A 20,706-nucleotide genomic window follows, 5' to 3' on the forward strand; every position below is an offset into this window, starting at 1 on the left:
GGCTACTTAGATTTGTCCAATAAGAAATACTCATTTTGTTTTAAAACATTTACAGTTGTGTGCCCTAATGGATACAAATCGGAATGACTAACACAATATTCACGAGGCGTAAGTTCAGGCGCTCTAGTTCTTTGCATCAGGTGACTTGCCCATCCCCCTGGATCATATGACCGTGGTGTCACAGATGGTGCTAATAGTGCTTGAGACCTGTTTTATTCCATGACATGTTTTACTAGCTTCCTCCTTCAACAATGTTTATTTACACAATCTTGTCCTTTCCCCTGAACGGCTATACACAGGAAACAGAATACAGTACTTACAGTGGGGGCGAGGGGTTGAGGTACCGATCAAGTACAGTTAAAACAATATAGAAATCTACCTACGACAGCAAAAAACAATCCATACAAAATGCCATCTTTAGACCTATCACACTCCATATATCCTCATGTTCATTCAGATCAGACGGCTATATCCTGAAGTTATATTGCTCAGGTACTGTCACGTAACACGTTATTATATGGCTCTTATCAAGATAACAGCCTTCGCAGTGCATTATCTTAGCCTGGCCCATGGAAACATTCCTTAGTCTCATAGGGCAGGGGTTTCTGGGCCTCTGGTGAGAATGAAAACCTGGCACCTGTGCTGATCTAGGATTTGGAGCCTCGGTGTCGTACTGTTTATAAGGAAGTGACTTTGCACTCCTACAGCAGTCTGTCTGTTTGTTGGCGTGAGTGTGTGTGTGACATTTGGAAGCATGAGGACCTTCGTGTTGTTGATGTGCCTTGCAGTGGGCTGCCTGGCTCAGGCACCTCATCCGTGCAGTAAGTAAAAGACAGAGAAATTGTATTGTAAATTGAGTTGTTAACCTAAGAGTGTGTTATGAATGCCTGACCCCCAGTCAAAGATTAGCTCCTGCATACAGCATAGTCCTGATTTAACACCTGTGCATTGTACTGGAGGCAGAGCAGAGCTGTAAAAGTCATGTGACGGCAATTTAAGGTGGATGTTTTCTTCTATGTTTATAATGTATAGTCCACTTTTACGGCTAAATTGGCCGTTTAGCAAAACAATGGATAAATGTTTCACTTGTGACCAATAAAACACATTTCCCTTGCTCAGGGTCTCCCCCTCTTCTGACAGGAGCCATGTCAGTGGTAAGTCTGTTTGTTTCTCCATAGTAGGTGGGAATATTTTACATTACATTACATAAGTTGACTGAGAACACGTTCTCATTTCCAGCAACAACCTGGGGAATAGTTACAGGGGAGGGGAGGGGGATTAATGAGCCAATTGTAAACTACAATAACTTCAGATGGAACATTTTGACAAATACTATAAATATTTAGAACATCTTGATATCCTGCCGTATATACTGAACAAAAATATAAACGCAACATGTAAAGTGTTGATCCCATGTTTCATGAGCTTAAATAAAAGATCTGAAGTGTTCTGTACGCACAAAAAGCTTATTTCTCTCAGATTTTGTGCACAAATTTGTTTACATCCCTGTTAGTAACAATTTCTCCTTTGCTAAGATGTATTTTATTTTATCTTTTATTTAACTAGGCAAGTCAGTGAAGAACAAATTTTTATTTTCAATGATGATGGCCTAGGAACAGTGGGTTAAATGCCTGTTCAGGGGCAGAATGACAGATTTGTACCTTGTCAGCTTGTCACCTTCCGGTTGCTAGTCCACCGCTCTAACAACTAGGCTACCCTGCCACCCCAAGATAATCCATCAACCTGACAGGTTAATGCTGATTAAACAGAATGATCATTACACAGGTGCACCTTGTGCCGGAGACAATAAAAGGCCACTCTAAAATGTGCAGTTTTGTCACAGAACACAATGTCAGAAGTGTCTCAAGTTTTGAGGGAGCGTGCAATTGGCATGCTGACTGCGGGAATGTCCCGCAGAGCTGTTACCAGAGAATTTTATGTTAATTTCTCTACCAACGTCGTTTTAAAGAATTTACGTCCAATCGGCTTCACAACCGCAGACCACGTGTTTGGCGTTGTGTGGGCAAACGGTTTGCTGATGTCAACGTTGTGAACAGAGAGCCCCATGGTGGGGCTATGATATGGGCATGCTTAAGCTACAGACAATGAACATAAATTGTATTTTATCGATGGCAATTTCAATGCACAGAGATACCGTTCCAACAGGACACAACCACCCTAAGCACACAGCCAAGACAATAAGTCCCATTGCCGTGCCATTCATCACTTCATGTTTCAGCATGATAATGCACGGCCCCATGTCGCAAGTATCTGTACATATCTGTACTCACCAGACATCTGTACTCACCAGACATGTCACCCATTGAGCATGTTTGGGATGCTCTGGATCGACGTGTAGGACAGCGTATTCCAGTTGCCGCCAATATCCAGCAACTTCGCATAGCCATTGAGGAGGAATGGGATAACATTCCACAGGCCACAATCAACAGCCTGATCAAATCTATGTAAAGGAGATGTGTCGTGCTGCATGAGGCAAATGATGGTCACACCAAATACAGACTGGTTTTCTGATCCACGCCTCTACCTTTTTTTTAAAGGTATCTGTGACCAACAGATGCAGATCTGTATTCCCAGTCATCTGAAATACATAGATTAGGGCCTAATCATTTTTTTCAATTGATTTATTTCCTAATATGAACTGAAATTGTTGCATGTTGCGCTTATATCTTTGTTCAGTGTGTGATATATACAGTGCATTCTGAAAGTATTCAGACCCCTTACCTTTGACACGTTTTGTTACGATACAGCCTTATTCTGAAATGGATTCAATTGTTTATTTCCCCTCGTCAATCTACACACTATGACAAAGCAAAAACTATTTTTTTTTTGACCTTTTTGCTTATTTATAAAAAATAAGGATCAGAAATAACTTATTTACCTAAGTATTCAGACACACTGCTGTGAGACTTGAAATTGAGCTCAGGTTTATCATGTTTCCATTGATCATCCTTGAGATGTTTCTACAACTTGATTGGAGTCCACCTGTGGTAAAATCTATTGATTGGACATGATTTGGAAAGGCCCCCAATCTATTTAAGGTCCCCCAATTGACAATGCATGTCAGAGCAAAAACCAAGCCATGGGTCGAATAAATTATCCGTAGAGCTCCGATACGGGATTATGTCGAGGCACAGATCTGGGGAAGGGTACCAAAACGTTTCTGCAGCATTTAAGGTCCCCAGGAACACAGTGGCCCCCATCATTCTTAAATGGAAATGGCCAGAAGGAAGCCACTCCTCAGTAAAAGGCACATGAAAACCCACTTGGAGTTTGTCAAAAGGCACCTAAAGGACTCTCAAACTCTGGTCTGATGAAACCAAGATTGAACTCTTTGGCCTGAATGCCAAGCTTCAAGTCGGGAGGAATCCTGGCACCATCCCTACGGTGAAGCATGGGGGTGGCATTATCATGCTGTGTGGTTGTTCTTCAGCGGCAAGGACTGGGAGCCTAGACGGGATCGAGGGAAAGATGAAAAGGGTAAAGTACAGAGATCCTTGATGAAAACCTGCTCCAGAGCGCTCAGGACCACAGACTGGGGCGAAGACTCACCTTCCAACAGGACAGCAACCCTAAGCACACAGCCAGGACAATGTAGGAGTGGTTTCGGGACAAGTCTCTGAATGTCGTTGAGTGGCCCAGCCAGAGCCCGGACTTGAATCTGACCGAACATCTCTGGAGAGACCTGAAAATGTGCCATCGACGCTCCCCATCCAACCTGATGGAGCTTGAGGATCTGCAGAAAGAGCCAAAAGAGGTGTCGCCAAGCTTGTAGGGTCATACTCAAGAAGACTCGAGGCTGTAATCGCTGCCAAAGGTGCTTCAACAAAGTACTGACTAAAGGGTCTGAATACTTATGTAAATGTTATATATATTTATTTTTTTACAAGAAATTCTAAAAACCTGTTTCTGCTTTGTCATTGTGGGTTATTGTGTGTAGATTGAGAAGGGAAACGATTTAATCCATTTTAGAATAAGGCTGCAGTGGTGTAAAGTACTTAAGTCATTTTTTGGGGTAACTGTACTTTACTTAACTATTTATATTTTTGACTACGTTTACTTTTACTAAACTACATTCCTTAAGAAAATATTGTACTTTTTACTCCAAAAGTTACATTTTGAATGCTTAGCAGGACAGGAAAATTGTCAAATTCACACACTTATCAACCAAACATCCCTGGTTTTCCCTACTGCCTCTGATCTGGCGGACTCACTGATCACGCATGCTTCGTTTACAAATTATGTTGGAGTGCCGTTGGCATTCCGTAACTAAAAAAACAAGAAAATGGTGCCATCTGGTTTGCTTACTATAAGGAATTTGAAATTATTTATACTTTTGATACTCAAGTATATTTTAAAATAAACGCTTTTAGACTTTTACTCAAATAGAATTTCACTGGGTGACATTTACTTGAGTCATTTTCTATTAAGGTATTCTTGCTTTAACTCAAGTATAACAGTTGGGTACTTTTTCCACCCCTGTAAGACTAACTTAAGAAAATTAGGAAAAAGTCAAGAGGTCTAAATATTTTATGAATGCACTGTATACCGTATATGAAGAAAAAAACAGAATACAAATTTTGTTTAGAAAATATATACATGCAAATAGTATATGCTATATATCTCACATTCCTTTCTTTTCAGGCAAATGAGAAGGTAAATGCATATGCAAAATATGACTATGATGCGTTAGGCGAGCGTATTCGCTTCAAGGAGATAGGATCTTATGAGAACAAGACATTCGGCCTGGATGCCCTTCTGCTCTTCAGAGAGGTATAACAAACACTTATTCACAACAACAACCGTGTATTCAATACAACATACTAGTACACAACTCACAGCCATGCACATTCAATTTATTCATATAAAAACAGAGCTACATTGTTCGAAAAAGAATGGTTTCCTACAACAACAAAAACAATACGCCTGCCATGAAACAGATGCTTATCTTTCCCCAACGTCTTCCAGGGCGTCATGTATACGATTAACCACAAGAACCGTACATGTAAGAAGGAGAGGCTGAATAAGGAGGACTTCCACCCCATGGAGATCCCTGCAGATGCTGCTCTGCTGGGGCAGGTGATCCTAGGGAGCTCCTCTGGTCCAGGACAGGGTCTGCTGGTCAACACCTGGTATGGAGAACGTGCAACACCAACTGGTGGTAAGGGGCATGGCATGCAGTTGGTTTAAATGTTGCCTTTCATTTGTGAGATTCCTCTTACTGAGGAACGCCAAAATCAAATGTAATTTGTCACATGCGCAAAATACAACAGGTGAAATACAACACCTTTACTGTGAAATTAGGTTTTTTAAAGTAAGATAAAATTGCTAAATGAACTAAAGGCAAAATGGTAACACAATAAAATAACAATAGCGGCTATATACAAAGGGTACTGAGTCAATGTGCAGGGGTACGGGTTAGTCGAGGTAATTGAGGTAATATGTACAGCACCAGTCAAAAGTTTGGACGCACCAATTCATTCAAGGGTTTTTCTTTATTTTTACTATTTTCTACATTGTAGAATAATATGAAGACATCAAAACTATGAAAGAACACATGGAATCATGTAGTAACCAAAAAAGTGTTAAACAAATTAAAATATATATTTGAGATTATTCAAAGTAGCCACTCTTGACAGCTTTGCCCACATTTAGGCAGGTTACCTTGGTGTTCTAGGGCCCAGACACTATGGTGGTCTGCTTGAAACATGTAGGTATTACAGACTCGGTCAGGGAGAGAATCATTCCTAGCAACCTTCTTTTTTTTATGGCAATTAAGTTTTGTGATTTTTGTGTTCTCAAATCAAATTTCTGCTCCCTGATTTTGTTTATCTGATTGATCAATTTAATCTTCAGGTAAAGACAAGTGGTTGAGCACCTTCACTGAGTTTGGCTGCATACCTGTCAGCACTACATACTACACGGACAAGACTGGCTGGGTGCTTACAACGTAAGTGTGTATATTATTGGGCAGTGTGTATTTTTAAACGGCTGAGTTTTTGCTCTACTGACAATGCTATAATAGTAATATTTGACATCAATATATAGTATTGTAGGCCTATGTAGTGTTTGTTACATATCCTCATTCTGAGGAAGTTCCTCAGTGCATTTTGTGCTCCAAAACATTCAAAAGAATGTCTTCAGTAGCTAGTTTGACACTTCTGGAACCATCAAAATCCATAATTTCTATATAAAAGTTGAATGAATTATTAAGGATTAGTACTTTCATAATTATCCCGAAGCATGGATTTGACTTTTATTAAATCTACAGATAAGATATCCATTATGCTATGTGATAATTCTGTTTATTTCTTTTCACTTACAGCTTCTTCAACATTGTTGTTGGGATCGATGACCCCCAGCAGTTCTTCCCTCCTAAGTTCTGTCAGGGCGCTAAACTGGATGCGACTGCAGATGCAGCCAACTTCTACAGCATTTTTAAAAACATAAACTAACGGACCAGGTCTTTCATTTTCTTTTCTTATGAGATTTTCACAACTATTGCTTATTTTTAACCTGTGATAAATGTTTTAATGAATTTATAAATAATTATAAAAAGGGATAACTCATTAATGTATAAGAAAAGGGTTAAACCATGAATTAGAAAAAAATTCCAGTACTGACCATGTAACATATGTAAACATTTTACCTTTGACAAATGTTAATTGCTTCCCTTACTACATATAGGCCTTGGAAATGTAAACTTGCACTGTGAACTGTCCTTCTGAATAAAATGTCAAGTCTACAGTAATTGTTCTATAGTATAGTTGGACAACTCTTCACAAGACCTCTGTTCATATCGTGTAGACAAAGAAAGAAATGTGTGTACATCTTTTGTCTAGATAAAAGTTGGTCGGTTGTATCAAGAAATTAATTATTTATTACAGTCACATCAAATATGTTCACTCCCTGACTACGCAGACATACACAAACAACTATCTACTGTGCTACAGGATGAGCTGTAACTTGGTAGCAGTAATAAGTTACTCCCCTTAACTCTCCCACCTCCTGCACCCCCACATCGGCAACCATCCTCCCCAGTTCCTGGCCCTCTTTCTCCAGCCACAACATTCTGGCATCAGGGTCCTCATCTGAGAACTGAAGGAGAGACCCAGAGTCCCTCAACACCTTTAGGCACTGCTTAAGCACTTGACTGGCCTTGGCTCCACCTTCCCTCGACCTTAGCAAGGCATCTATGGTGCCCTTGTCTAGAATGAGGTCTAGGCTCTCAGAACCAAAGTGTTTGTGGAGATGAGTGCAGTCCAGTTCTAAGAAGTCCAGCTTAGAGGAAGTATTCTGAGGTTGCAGGGCTTTGGTTTCTGTGTGTTCCTGCATAAGGCGCACCGCAATAGCGGAGATGTCAGCGCAGGTCACCTGCACTGGCCAGGGAGAGTATCTGTATATGCAGGGTCCCAGGGCAGAGGTACCACAACCCATGTCCAGAACATGTAGGGCATCAGAGTTGTGCTGTGAATGCAGCATAGGCAAGATGAAGTCCCGGATTGCGTCGAAACCAAAGAACCACTCAAAATTCTTGAAGTTGGTTGCCTTGCTGTTTTCTGTGTAGAACCGGTCCCATGTTGCTTTCTTGTCCATGTTGTTGATAAGTTCAGCTACAGAAGTAGGGACAAACGAGGGTGAATGTCAGGAAGAGAAAAAAGACATACTAGCGGTATTATATTTTTGTCAGTTCATGAGTTTTCTTAAAATAACATTTCATAGAACAAATGAGAGCGCCTAAAATATTGCTAACGTTAGCTCGATACTAACAATGAGTATCTAGCTGTGGTAGCTAACTAAAACTTAGCTGTGGAGATTAGCACAAACAAGCTAACTTGACCAACCTGTGCTCAAATTACATTTCATCAGTGAACGGGGGTATTTGCATACAAAAATAAATGCCTTTGAATTTAACTAGGCAAGTCAGTTTAGAACATTGTTTTTCTTTTTTACAATAACGGCCTAAGTTACCGGGGAGCAGTGGGTTAACTGCCTTGTTCAGGGGCAGAACGACAGATTTTTACATTGTCAGCTCGGGGACTCGACCCAGCAACCTTTCAGTTACTAGTCCAACGCACTAGCCTACCTGCCACCCAAAATCAATGAATCAATAGAGAGCAAGCCGCTGTATATAGCAAGTAAGCTAGCTAGCTTGCAGCCACCATAGAGGTCAACTGTTAGCTAGCATTAAAAAGCCATGCGTTAGTTTGCATCACCTCATTTTACAAGACCAATAAATTGAGACATACTTGTCAGACTGGAGTGGTGCCTTACACGTGTGTTTGCAATTAACTTCCCTAACCTCCTTGGCGACAGGATGTTTAAAATCAGCGCCATGATTCGTATCTCTCCTAGAAATCCTCCCTCACCCACTGCTGAGCAGCAAACTACCTGCTGTGTGCGCAGTGGAGGGCAACTGAGCATGCGTCGACCATGGAAACAAGTATGCGGAATGACAGTAGAAGCATTTCACGGGTTTCCTTTGTATGAAAGATGAGCAACCCAAATTCAAGACATGAACAGACAACAAGAACATGACATTCACGCAAGCATGTAAATACTGCATTGCATATTGCTGTTATGCCAGTTGAAATGTAGATACCAGAAGAACGGAACAAGCCAGACATTTACATACAAATCAAATAAGATGTAAATACCTTTAATAAAACGCAGTGTAACAAAGAAAAATAATCCAACAACAAAAAAAAGCAAGTTGATAACATTTACAACCACAAAATAAAAACTGTACAACTCTAAACATCTGGAGCCACTGCTATTTTTTTGGTGAATATTTGTTTTATTAATTCACTGTTCTGTGATGAAGGGAATATATTGAGTGACGGGGAGGGAGAGGGGGGGCTGTATAATGTGATTGGTATTTGAGAAGGAAAAAAAACAGTGTAGTCTTCAAACACACATGTATGCATCAGTGTGGCAGGTGAAGTATTTCGCCACTGCCACTACAGCAGTAGGAAAGGACATTGGGGTGGATTTTATAAACAGCAGGTAGTTATTTGTACAAGATGTCGTAGTGGCCGGGTCTATAGAGGAGAAAGACACGAGGCTCGCTGCCTTCAGGAAAGACGTGGTGGTTGACTGTGCCCCCCCTCACCCCGGTCCATATACTCCACTAGGATGGACACGTTCAGGGCCTGGGCCAAGGCGATGATGTGGATATGGTCACTTTCTTTAGACATGGGCTCCACCTCCTGATAGTAAACACACAGAGAACAAACAAAGTGTTTGAGTTTGGGGACTTGTTATGCAACTCTAGATGATACTGGAATGTACATATGCAAGAAAAAGTACAAGTTGATCCTTTTGGCAGTAGGAATGAGACAATATATCCACAGGAAAGTATAATTGCTTCCGGTGATAGAAATCTGAACACACTACCAGCGCTTTGAAAAGTTTATGCAATTATATTTTCCTGTGGATATAGTCTCACACTCCTACAGCCAAAAGGACCAACCGCACAGACAACTGGTAAACTGGTTATTCAACATTCTGGCTTGTAGATGCCGAGAGAAAACTTTCCTGATTCAAATGCTCATTTCCACCCGACGTAGAATTGAATGCAATTCAACGTCGGGTTTCCAGGCAACTTGAGCACTAACTTATTGCCTTTAACATCCTCAGCAATACAGTGCCATCAGAAAGTATTCACACCCCTGAACTTTTTGTTGTGTTACAGCCTGCATTTAAAATGGATATGTCTTTAGAACTGTTTGCTAATTAATAAAATATGAAAAGCTGAAATGTCTTGAGTCGATAAGTATTCAACCCCTTTGTTATGGCAAGCCTAAATACTTTCAGGAGTAAAAATGTTCTTAAGTCTCAAAAGCGTGCAATAGTGTTTAACATGATTTTTGAATAACTACCTCATCTCTGTACCCCACACATACAGATAATTGTAAGGTCCCTAAGTAGATCAGTGAATTTCAAAACAGATTCAACCACAAAGGTTCAAATGCCTCACAAAAAAGGGCACCTATTGGTAGATGAGTAAATGTTTTTTTTTAAACAGACATTGAATATCCCTTTGAGCATGGTGAAGTTATTAATTACACTTTTGAGAGTGTATCAATACACCAAGTCAATACAAAGATACAAGTGTCCTTCCTAACTCAGTTGCCGGAGAGGAAGGAAACCGCTCAGGGATTTCACCATGAGGCCAATAGATAAAACAGTTAGAGTTTAATGGCTGTCATAGGAGAAAACTGATGATGGATCAACAACATTGTTGTTACTTCACAATACTAACCTAAATGACAGAGTGAAAAGAAAGAAGCCTGTAAATAATAAAACATATTCCTAAACATGCATCCCATTTGCAATAAGGCAACAAAGTAAAACTGAAAATGTTTGGCAAAGAAATTAAGCTTTATGTCAAATACAAAGTGTTACGTTTCGGGCAAATCCAACACAACATTGCTGAGTACTACTTCATATTTTCAAGCATGGCGGTGGCTTCATCCTGTTATGGGTATGCTTGTTATTGGCAAGGACTAGGATTTTGGGGGGATAAAAACAAAATAGAGTTAAGCACAGGCAAAATCCTAGAGGAAAACCTGGTTTAGTCTGCTTTCCAACAGACCCTAAGGAGACAAATTGACCTTTCAGCAAGACAATAGCCTAAAACACAAGGTCAAATATAAATTGGTTACAAAGAAAAACATTGAATGTTCCTGAATGGTCTAGTTACACTTTTGACTTAAATCTGCTTGAAAATCTATGGCAAGACTTGAAAATTGTTGTCTAGCAATGAACAACAACCAACTTGACAGAGCTCGAGGAACTTTAAAAATAATAATATACAAATATTGTACAATCCAGGTGCGCAAAGCTCTTAGAGAATTAATCAGAAAGACTCACAGCTGTAATCGCTGCAAAACGTGATTCTAACATAATGTAAGTGTTCACATCCCGGAATCAACGTATCAGTAAAGTTTGGACACACCTACTCATTCCAGGGTTTTTCCTTTATTTTGACTATTTTCTACATTGTGGAAAAATACTGAAGACATCAAAACTATGAAATAACACATATGATATCATGTACTGTAATTTCTGGACTATAAGCCGCTACTTTATTCCCACACTTTGAACCTCGCGGTTTATACAATGACGCGACTAATTTATGGATTTTTCCCGCTTTCACAAGATTCATGCCTCCAAAAAACTGAGCACCGTCACATAATGTGACGTAAATCGAGCGCGCTCAAACTTCCCATCATTCTGATTACGGTAGTAATTTTGTCACCCTCATCATGGCAAAGACAGAGAAATGCATATGATGCAGCTTTCAAGTTGAAGGCGATAAATCTGTCTGTTGGAAAAGGAAATAGATCTGCTGCATGGGAGCTTGGCCTTAATGAGTCGATGATAAGACGTTGGAAACAGCAGCGTGAGGAACTGACTCAGTGCAGAAAGACAACAAAACCTTTCAGAGGGAAGAAAAGCAGATGGCCCAAAGTATTTGCAGCCACTCGACATCAGTGTAAATCGTGCATTTAAGGTGGCGCTCCTTGTTCAGTGGGAGGCTTGGATGACAAGTGGGGAGAAATCCTTCACTAAAACGGGCCGCAGGCAAAGAGGATCTTATGGTCAAGTCTGCCAGTGGGTCCTGACAGCTTGGAGCATTGTCAAAAAATCCACTATCATCAACGGGTTTCGAAAGGCTGGACTGCTGCGTGTTGAAGGGGCAGCATGAGCTCAGCGGGGTATTTGCCTCCGGATGAAAGTGAAGAGAGCGACAATGAAAACGATCCAACATCGGATGAAGCAATTCTGAGGCTATTCAACTCCGACACCGAAGGAGATAACTTCAGTGGTTTCAGTGCACAGGAGGAGGAAGATAGTGACCAATGACTTTCTTGGTAGGCTACTGTTTTAATTTTTGTTACAAGCAGTGTTTCGTTTAAAGGCTGTGTAAAATTAATTTGTTTCAATGTACCGGTAAGCACCTGCGGCTTATAGACATGTGCGGCTTATTTATGTACAAAATACATATTTCAGTGGGTGCGGTTTATATTCAGGTGCACTTAATAGTCCAGCAATTACAGTAGTAACCAAAAAAGTGTTAAACAAATCAAAATATATTTTATATTTGAGATTCTTCAAAGTAGCCACCCTTTGCCTTGATGACAGCTCTGCACACTCCTTGGCATTCTCTCAACCAGTAACATGACGTAGTCACCTGGAATTCATTTAAATTAACAGGTGTGCCTTGTTAAAGGTTAATTTGTGGAATTTCTTTCCTTCTTAATGCGTTTGAGCCAATCAGTTGTGTTGTGACAAGGTAGGGGTGGTGTACAGGAGATATCTATTTGGTAAAAGACCAAGTACATACAGTTGAAGTCGGAAGATAAGAGCGTCTGCTAAATGACTTAAATGTAAATGTAAATGTAAGATGACATACACCTTAGCCAAATACATTTAAACTCAGTTTTTCACAATTCCTAACATTTCATCCTAGTAACAATTACCCGTCTTAGGTCAATATATCCACATAAATTTTCCCTCCTCATGATGGCATCTATTTTGTGAAGTGCACCAGTCCCTCCTGCAGCAAAGCACCCCCACAACATGATGCTGCCACCCCCGTGCTTCACGGATGGGATGGTGTTCTTCGGTTTGCAAGCCTCCCCCTTTTTCCTCCAAACATAATGATGGTCATTATGGCCAAACAGTTCTATTTTTGTTTCATCAGACCAGTGGACATTTCTCCAAAAACTACAATCTTTTTCCCCATGTGCAGTTGCAACACGTAGTCTGGCTTTTTTATGGCGGTTTTGGAGCATTGTCTTCTTTGCTGAGCGGCCTTTCAGGTTATGTCGATATAGGACTTGTTTTACTGTGGATATAGATACTTTGTACCGGTTTCCTCCAGCATCTTCACAAGGTCCTTTGCTGTTGTTCTGGGATTGATTTGCACTTTTTGCAAAGTACATTCATCTCTAGGAGACAGAACACGTCTCCTTCCTGAGCGGCATGACGGCTGCGTGGTCCCATGGTGTTGATACTTGCATACTGTTTGTACAGATGAACGTGGTACCTTCAGGCGTTTGAAAATTGCTCCCAAGGTTGAACCAGACTACAATTGTTTTTCTGAGATCTTGGCTGATTTCTTTTGATTTTCCCATGATTTCATGCAAAGAGGCACTGAGTTTTAAGTTAGGCCTTGAAATACATCCACAGGTTCACCTCCAATTGACTCAAATTATGTAAATTAGCCTATCAGAATCTTCTAAAGCCATTAAATAATTTGAGAATTTTCCAAGCTGTTTAAAGGCACAGTCAACTTAGTGCATGTAAACTTCTGACCCACTGGAATTGTGATACAGTAAATTATAAGTGAAATAGCCTGTCTGTAAGCGATTGCTGGAAAGATTACTTGTGTCATGTACAAAGTTGATGTCCTAACTGACTTGCAAAAACTATAGTTTGTTAACAAGAAATGTGGGGAGTGGTTGAAAAACTAGTTTTAATGACTCCAACCTAAGTGTATGTAAACTTCCGACATCAACTGTAGAACAGTTAAAATAAGCAAAGAGAAATGACAGTCGATCATTACTTTAAAGACATGAAGGTCAGTCAATTAGGAACATTTCAAAAACGTTGAAAGTTTCTTCAAGGGCAGTCGCAAAAACAATCAAGCACTATGATGAAATTGGCTCTCATGGGGACCGCCACAGGAAAGGAAGACCCAGAGTTACTTCTGCGGCAGAGAATAAGTTCATTAGAGTTACTGCGTGAATCAGGCCTTCATGGTTGATTTGCTACAAAGAAACCACTACTAAAGGACACCAAAAAGAAGAAGAGACTTGCATGGGCCAAGAAACACAAGCAATGGACATAAGACCGGTGGAAACCTGTTGTTTGGTCTGATGATTCCAAATTGGTGATCAACCGCCATGTCTTTGTGAGATGCAGAGTAGGTGAACGGATGATCTCTGCATGTGTGGTTCCCACCGTGAAGCATGGAGGAGGTGGTGTGATGGCGCTTTGCTGGTGACACTGTGTGATTTATTTAGAATTTAAGGCACACTTAACCAGCATGGCTACCACAGCGATACGCCATCCCATCTGGTTTGCGCTTAGTGGGATTATCATTTGTTTTTCAACAGGGCAATGACCCAAACACACCTCCATGCTGTGTAAGGGTTATTTAAGCAAGGAGAGTGATGGAGTGCTCATCAATTAAACTGGCCTAGACAAATCACCCGACCTCAACCCAATTGAGATGGTTTGGGATGAGTTGGACCGCAAAGTGAAGGAAAAGCAGCCAACAAGTGCCCAGCATATGTGGGAAATCCTTCAAGACTGTTGAAAAAGCATTCCAGGTGAAGCTGGTTGAAAGAATGCTAAGAGTGTGCAAAGCTGTAATCAAGGGAAAGGGTGACTACCTTGAAGAATCTCAAATATAAAATATATTTTGATTTGTTTAACACTTGTTTTTGGTTATTTCATAGTTTTGACATCTTCACTTATTATTCTACAATGTAGAAAATATTACAAATAAAGAAAACCCTTGAACGAGTAGGTGTCCAAACTTTTGACTGGTACTGTATATAAATGAGATACTTCTGTATTTAATTTTATAATACATTTTCTAAAAACATGTTTTCACTGTCATTATGGGCTACTGGCGTATATTTAATCCATTTTGAATTCTGGCTTTAACAACAAAAATATGGAAAAAGTCTAGGGGTATGAATACTTTCTGAAGGCACTGTAGATCTCCCTTATTCTGAGATGTTCCATAAGGAACCCACCTGCTGACAGAACTCCCTGACAGAGCGTCCCCCCTCGATGAAGTGCTGGAAGAAACCGTGCTCCCTCTGCAGGTAGCCTGAAGTGAGCAATCGCAGGTACACCACGATGTAGTCTGACACGCTCTGGTCTCTGAAGGAGCCCAGCAGCTCACTGAGTCCTGGCTGCTTCTCACACAGCTCTAACAGGTCCATGAACTAGGGGAAGAATAAACAATAATGTTCAGTTTGCTGATGCTTTTACGTCAAGTGACTTAAAAGTTAACATGTTCAGTATAGTGCATTTGGAAATTATTCAGACCCTTTCCTTTTTTCCATATTTTTTTTTAATCCCCTCATCAATCTACCCACAATGGCAATGCTGAAAAAGGTTTTAGAAATTTTTGCAAATGTATAAAAAAAAAAAAACAGAAATAACTTATTTCCATAAGTATTCAGACCCTTTGCTATAGGAATCGAAATTGAGCTTAGATGCATCCTGTTTCCATTGATCATCCTTGCGATGTTTCTACAACCTGATTGGAGTCTTACCTGTGGTAAATTCAAATGATTGGACATGATTTGTAAAGGCACTGTGCTTGAAAATTGTAATGTTTGTGCTTTTCTAATAACTCATTTCTGTGTTCTATTCATGTGCTTTTCTAATAAATGTTTTCTATGTTCATGCAAGTGACTGACTGAAAGAATCCTCACTATCAGTAGCTGCAATTTGGCAGTATGCCCCTTTGTTTTGAGAACAAAAGACATCTCAGGTTCAAGGTCTCAGCTTAGAGAGAATAATACTCGTGACGTATTGGTCTGTTACATGTTATGAACCAGTACGGGTCGGCCACACGAATGAAACAAAAACGTTAATGATGAATTAATTATGCTAAATCATGCAAATATAAACTTGTCTGTGAATAGCCGTATATAAGACAACCTCTGGGACTTCCCCAGCAGAGCTCCTGATTGATATGTGTACCATGGTGCATTGAATTGGTTGGAACCTCTCAAGCGCATTGATAATAAAGGACGATTCATTTAAGATTGACTTAGAGTGTCCCTAGTGGTCATTTCCACGACGTGGTGGTGCAGTTCCACGACAGCACACACCTGACTATATAAGGTCCCACAGTTGACAGTACGTGTCAGAGCAAAAACCAAGCCATGACAGCCCGCTTGGAGTTTGCCAAAAAGGCATCTAAAGGACTCGCAGAACACGAGAAACAAGATTCTCTGGTCTGATGAAACCGGTGGTGGAAATTTCTAACCAAAAGGAAGAGAGAGACTGTAGATTCCTCAAACAGCAACTTTATAAGAGTTGCAAAAATGGAGCCGTTAACAATCCACTCAACAGTGCAGAGTTAAGAGCCCAACGAACAGAGTTGAGTCTCAGCTTTTATAGAAAAGTCCAACCTCTGTGTATATGGGGCAGTTAGCAGATGTGAGCAAACATGGGTGGGGAATAGTGTATAAAAAGGCATTTAGCTTGTCTATGCAGATTAAGATAGCTGACATTACCACAGCTCACACTATTCTTCTGTTCCGTCCTGCAAGTTTCCACACAGATGAGTTCCTACAGATAGTACAAAACGGGATGTCACATACTGCAGTCGCACCCGGCTCTTATCTGTACGCCCAGACTTATCACTAAGTCACAAGACAATCCTTCACCAGTAAAAAAAACACTAGCATATAACAATGGACAATTATCTGAGTGAAAACAGCATAGTATGTCTAAAATTAAATGTAATTTTCCCACTACAAACCAAGATTGAACTCTTTGGCCTGAATGCTAAGCATCACATCAGGAGAAAACCTGGCACCATCCCTACGGTGAAGCACGGTGTCAGCATCATGCTGTGGGGATGTTTTTCAGCGGCAAGGACTGGGAGACTAGTCAGGATCGAGCGAAAGATGAACGGAGCAAAGTAGAGAGAGATTCTTGATGAAAAACTGCTCCAGAGTGCTTAGGAGCTCAGACTGGGGTGAAGGTTCACCTTACAACAGGACAGTAACCCTAAGCACACAACCAAGACAACGCAGGAGTGGCTTCGGGACAAGTCTCTGAATATCTTTGAGTGGCCCAGCCAGAGCCCAGACTTGAACCCAATCGAACATCTCTGGAGAGACTCAAAAATATCTGTGCATTGACGCTCTCAAGCCAACCTGACAGAGCTTCAGTGAATTTGCAGAGAAGAATGGGACAAACTCCCCAAATACAGGTGTGACAAGCTTGTTGCGTCATACCCAATAAGATTAAAGGCTGTAATCGCTGCCAAAGGTGCTGAGTAAAGGTTCTGAATACTTATGTGAGTTTGATAGTTTTTTATTTTTAATACATCTGCAAACATTTCTAAAAACCTGTTCTGCTTTATTTATTTTTGTATTTAACCAGGAAGGCCAGTCGAGAACAAGTTCTCATTTACAACTGCGACCTGGCCAAGATAAAGCAAAGCAGTGCGACAAAAACAACACAGAGTTACACAAACAAACGTGCAGTCAATAACAATAGAAAAAGTCTATGTACATTGTGTGCAAATGTAGTAAGATTAGGGAGGTAAGGCAATAAATAGGCCATAGAGGCAAAATAATTACAATTTAGCATTAACACTGGAGTGATAGATGTGCAAGTAGAGATACTGGGGTGCAAAAAATTTTAAATAAATAACAATAAGGGGATGAAGTAGTTGTGCTACTTACAGATGGGCTGTGTATTATATGGTATTGTGTGTAGATTGATGAGGGGGAAAAACTATTTAATCCATTTTAGAATAAGGCTGTAATGTAAAGAAATGTGGAAAAGTTACGGGGTCTGAATGCACTGTATACAAAAAGTGTACAAAACATCTTCCAAATATTGAGTTGCGTACCCCCCCATCCTGGTCTAACAGCATTTCGTAGTATTCTGTACGCAAATCCGTGACACTTTATTTAGTATGTTTGTTGTGTTTCGTATGGTATGTAATTTATGGATATCCATCATCCATTTTGTATGATATGTTACAAATTGGAATTCGTACCATATGATACGAATTTGTAAAATGTACGACACGAATTCCAATTTGTTAGTGTTAGCTAAAAGGGTTAAGGTTAGGGGTAGCTAACATGCTAAGTAGTTGCAAAGTAGCTAAAAATAGCAACTAGTAGTTCCAGAGTTACTAAAATGCTAAAGTTGTCCGCGATGAGATTCAAACATGCAACCTTTGGGATGCATATGCGCCCACCCATCCACTCTGACCAACCACCCTACTTTTATTATGTAACCATACCAAACGTAACATATCCTACTAATTGAGTATCCCGGATTTAAATTTACTATGTTACGTCTAACCCAGACCAGCCTCAATTCCTTGGGGCATGGACTCTAGGTGTTGAAAGCGTTCCACTGGGATGCTAGCCCATGTTGACTCAAATGCTTCCCACAGTTTTGTCAAGTTGGCTGGATGCCCTTTGGGTGGATTATTATTGACACACACACAAAAACACAACAGCTTTGCAGTTCTTTACACAAACCAGTGTGCCTGGCATCTACTACCATACCCTGTTCAAAGGCACTTAAATATTTTGTCTTGCCCATTCCTCCCCTTCATCTACACTGATTTAACAAGTGACATCAATAAGGGATCATAGCTTTCACTGGGTCAGTCTATGTCATGGAAAGTCCAGGTGTTAATCATGTTTTGCACGCTCAGTGTATGTCATGTGTGTGAGCTGTCACTGTTGTTCATGTGGTGTACAATAAGAGGGAAGCAACTCACAGTATTGTGGAAGTCTTCAATGGTGAACTCAGTGAAACCCTGGTTTACCAGGTCCAGTTTGCTCTTTGCTGCCACTGCTTTGAACCTATAGAGACATAAAACATTGCATCGGTATTCAGTGCCTATTAATTAATGCAGCAACAGTAATCATATTGCATCCATCTTTTGTATTACATAGTCGGCTTTACCGACCACCAATGAGCTAAATGCACCATGGAAGTGTTATGTTACCTCTGCAGCTCTTTGCTGTCTTCGAGCAGTGATTCGAGATGTGAAAAGCCAAAAGCTCTGTAGAAACAGTTCCCGTCTGGTCGCGTCTTACGAATATATGAGTATTTTTTGTGTAAATCCTAAGGGGGAAAAAAGGGACAGAAAGAGAGTAAAGACAATAATTATGTCACCATTTCTAACCTTGATTGATTTTGTGTTTGTAAGGAACCCTTTCACCTTAAACCAGTATGAAGTGATGCGGATTCAAATCCTGTAATTGAAAAATTGTGTGCTTTTACTGACCTTGATCTTGAGCTGATAAATGGTGTCTTCCGCAGCATACTCTCTCTGCAAAACTGACAGCTCCTGTCTGTCTGACACTAAAAGGATGCTTGTTGCGATCTAGACACACACACACACACACACACACACACACACACACACACACACACACACACACACACACACACACACACACACACACACACACACACACACGTTAACGCACGGACGTTTCATACTCATAAACTTACAGAAACCAATATAAAACAAGAACACTGAGTGATTAAAATCATGTGATGCAAAGGTATGCATTTCTAGTGCAGTTCAACCTTCTCCACAGCTGACTTATGTCAGTCTAATTCAAAACCTTAGCCTACATATTATCAACGCCTATTCAAGTGTAAAATCTCTCACCTCCTGCTGAATTCTGTCCTGCTGTGCCATAATGGCCTCATCATAAGCAAGACAGTTTACTCCTCCAGCTGGAGAGAAGAAAACAACAACATAGACGTGTACATGACGTTTACAAGTAACACGACAGTTCATTCACAGAGAGTGAAAAAAGTAAACCCCAATTCTGAATTTAACGTGGGAACAAGCAATATTACATCATGGTTATTGGAGTAGCTGTGTCAACACAACACAGTGATGGGAAGCATATTTGCAAAATCACACTTTTTAATAACAATTGTTGGTTACGTACTTTATACCACAACATGAAATTGATGACAACGTGCATGGGGGGTTTTAGCTAATTCTGTCATCACATGTCCGTCTACCATTGGTAATCAACAGTATTAAATCTGGTTCACTTGGGGTGAAAGTGCAACCATTTTATCAACATCAGACCATATTTTTAGGTACAACTAGGTTGAATGTATTGGTTAGCAAGCTAGCTAAGCTTGCTAACTAGCCAACTATCCTATTTTAGTTATGGTGTCAATAATCATTTGACAACCAATTGAAATCCGGCAAAAATATACTGTGAATGAGATACCGTTAAGCATTATATGTGACATAATGTGGTATCACCTTCATCCTCCAAAAACTACAGGTCGAAAATGCGTTTCTTTGTGTGTGATTTTAATGCTTTGGCCTCCCCTATTACCCTCTCATATTCATGCAGGCAACTTGTCCATCAACTGCTATCACTAGATTGCCTAACAATCACATTACACTTGCAAAAATAACAATGCGTTGATAGCCGAAGCCGGTTAGATTTCGGTCATCTTTCGTTCTGATGTTGTTTCACTCACCCTCCATCTCTCCCTGTGTTGTTTCCTGCTGTTGCTCCTGCGCCATTTTAGCCGTAGAATTGTGTTTCCTCTGTCTCACTGACCTCATTCTAAACTTCCGGGTCCCAGCACAGCAGCTGAATATTTCCCTATGACAAATGCACATAAATGCAGATATCACAAATATTTAGAACGGGTCATTGGTTTTCTGTCTCAAATAACTAGATTTTCTATACTTGCAATGAATGTGTTTGAGTGAAAAGCTAATCCAATTTTATATTAATCATCAAGACCTTTTTATTTCTCAAATGGCTCATTTCTACTGACGATTTAGTCCAGTGTTTTACCCAAAACCCAGACTTTTGTTCTCATCTAAGCGGACCGCCCGGCACATTTGTCTCACTGGACTGTGGCTCCAGCGTACCTGCTTACTGGGAGCCAAAG

At 40.4% G+C, this 20,706-nt stretch overlaps 3 protein-coding genes across 5 annotated transcripts; 1 reads left to right on the plus strand and 2 right to left on the minus strand.

Moving 5' to 3' along the window:
- The first annotated feature begins 678 nt into the window (after positions 1 to 678).
- Positions 679 to 6,763, plus strand: epdl1 (ependymin-like 1). The gene is made up of 6 exons (XM_046318683.1): positions 679 to 821; positions 1,120 to 1,154; positions 4,663 to 4,791; positions 4,987 to 5,179; positions 5,875 to 5,968; positions 6,344 to 6,763. The coding sequence occupies exons 1-6, from the start codon at positions 755 to 757 to the stop codon at positions 6,471 to 6,473; spliced, it is 648 nt and encodes a 215-aa protein (XP_046174639.1). The 5' UTR covers positions 679 to 754; the 3' UTR covers positions 6,474 to 6,763.
- Positions 6,764 to 6,878: 115 nt separating this feature from the next.
- Positions 6,879 to 8,561, minus strand: cskmt (citrate synthase lysine methyltransferase). 3 transcript variants are annotated; one of them, XM_046318681.1, is made up of 2 exons: positions 8,293 to 8,561; positions 6,879 to 7,631 (listed from the first exon to the last, which is right to left on the minus strand). In XM_046318681.1, the coding sequence occupies exon 2, from the start codon at positions 7,612 to 7,614 to the stop codon at positions 6,958 to 6,960; it is 657 nt and encodes a 218-aa protein (XP_046174637.1). In that variant the 5' UTR covers positions 7,615 to 7,631; positions 8,293 to 8,561; the 3' UTR covers positions 6,879 to 6,957. The 3 variants fall into 3 exon arrangements, with proteins under 3 accessions (XP_046174637.1, XP_046174635.1, XP_046174636.1); XM_046318679.1 differs by having other exon boundaries at positions 8,268 to 8,458; XM_046318680.1 differs by lacking the exon at positions 8,293 to 8,561 and adding an exon at positions 7,863 to 8,245.
- An 89-nt stretch (positions 8,562 to 8,650) lies between these two features.
- On the minus strand, positions 8,651 to 20,377 carry LOC124007876 (ubiquitin thioesterase OTUB1-like). The gene is made up of 7 exons (XM_046318682.1): positions 20,284 to 20,377; positions 19,442 to 19,509; positions 19,049 to 19,147; positions 18,767 to 18,885; positions 18,536 to 18,620; positions 14,796 to 14,990; positions 8,651 to 9,227 (listed from the first exon to the last, which is right to left on the minus strand). Exons 1-7 carry the CDS (start codon positions 20,369 to 20,371, stop codon positions 9,093 to 9,095), a joined length of 789 nt encoding a protein of 262 aa, XP_046174638.1. The 5' UTR covers positions 20,372 to 20,377; the 3' UTR covers positions 8,651 to 9,092.
- Positions 20,378 to 20,706: the final 329 nt, after the last annotated feature.

This window comes from Oncorhynchus gorbuscha, linkage group LG21 (assembly GCF_021184085.1).
Source record: "Oncorhynchus gorbuscha isolate QuinsamMale2020 ecotype Even-year linkage group LG21, OgorEven_v1.0, whole genome shotgun sequence".
Classification (NCBI taxonomy): Eukaryota; Metazoa; Chordata; class Actinopteri; order Salmoniformes; family Salmonidae; genus Oncorhynchus; species Oncorhynchus gorbuscha.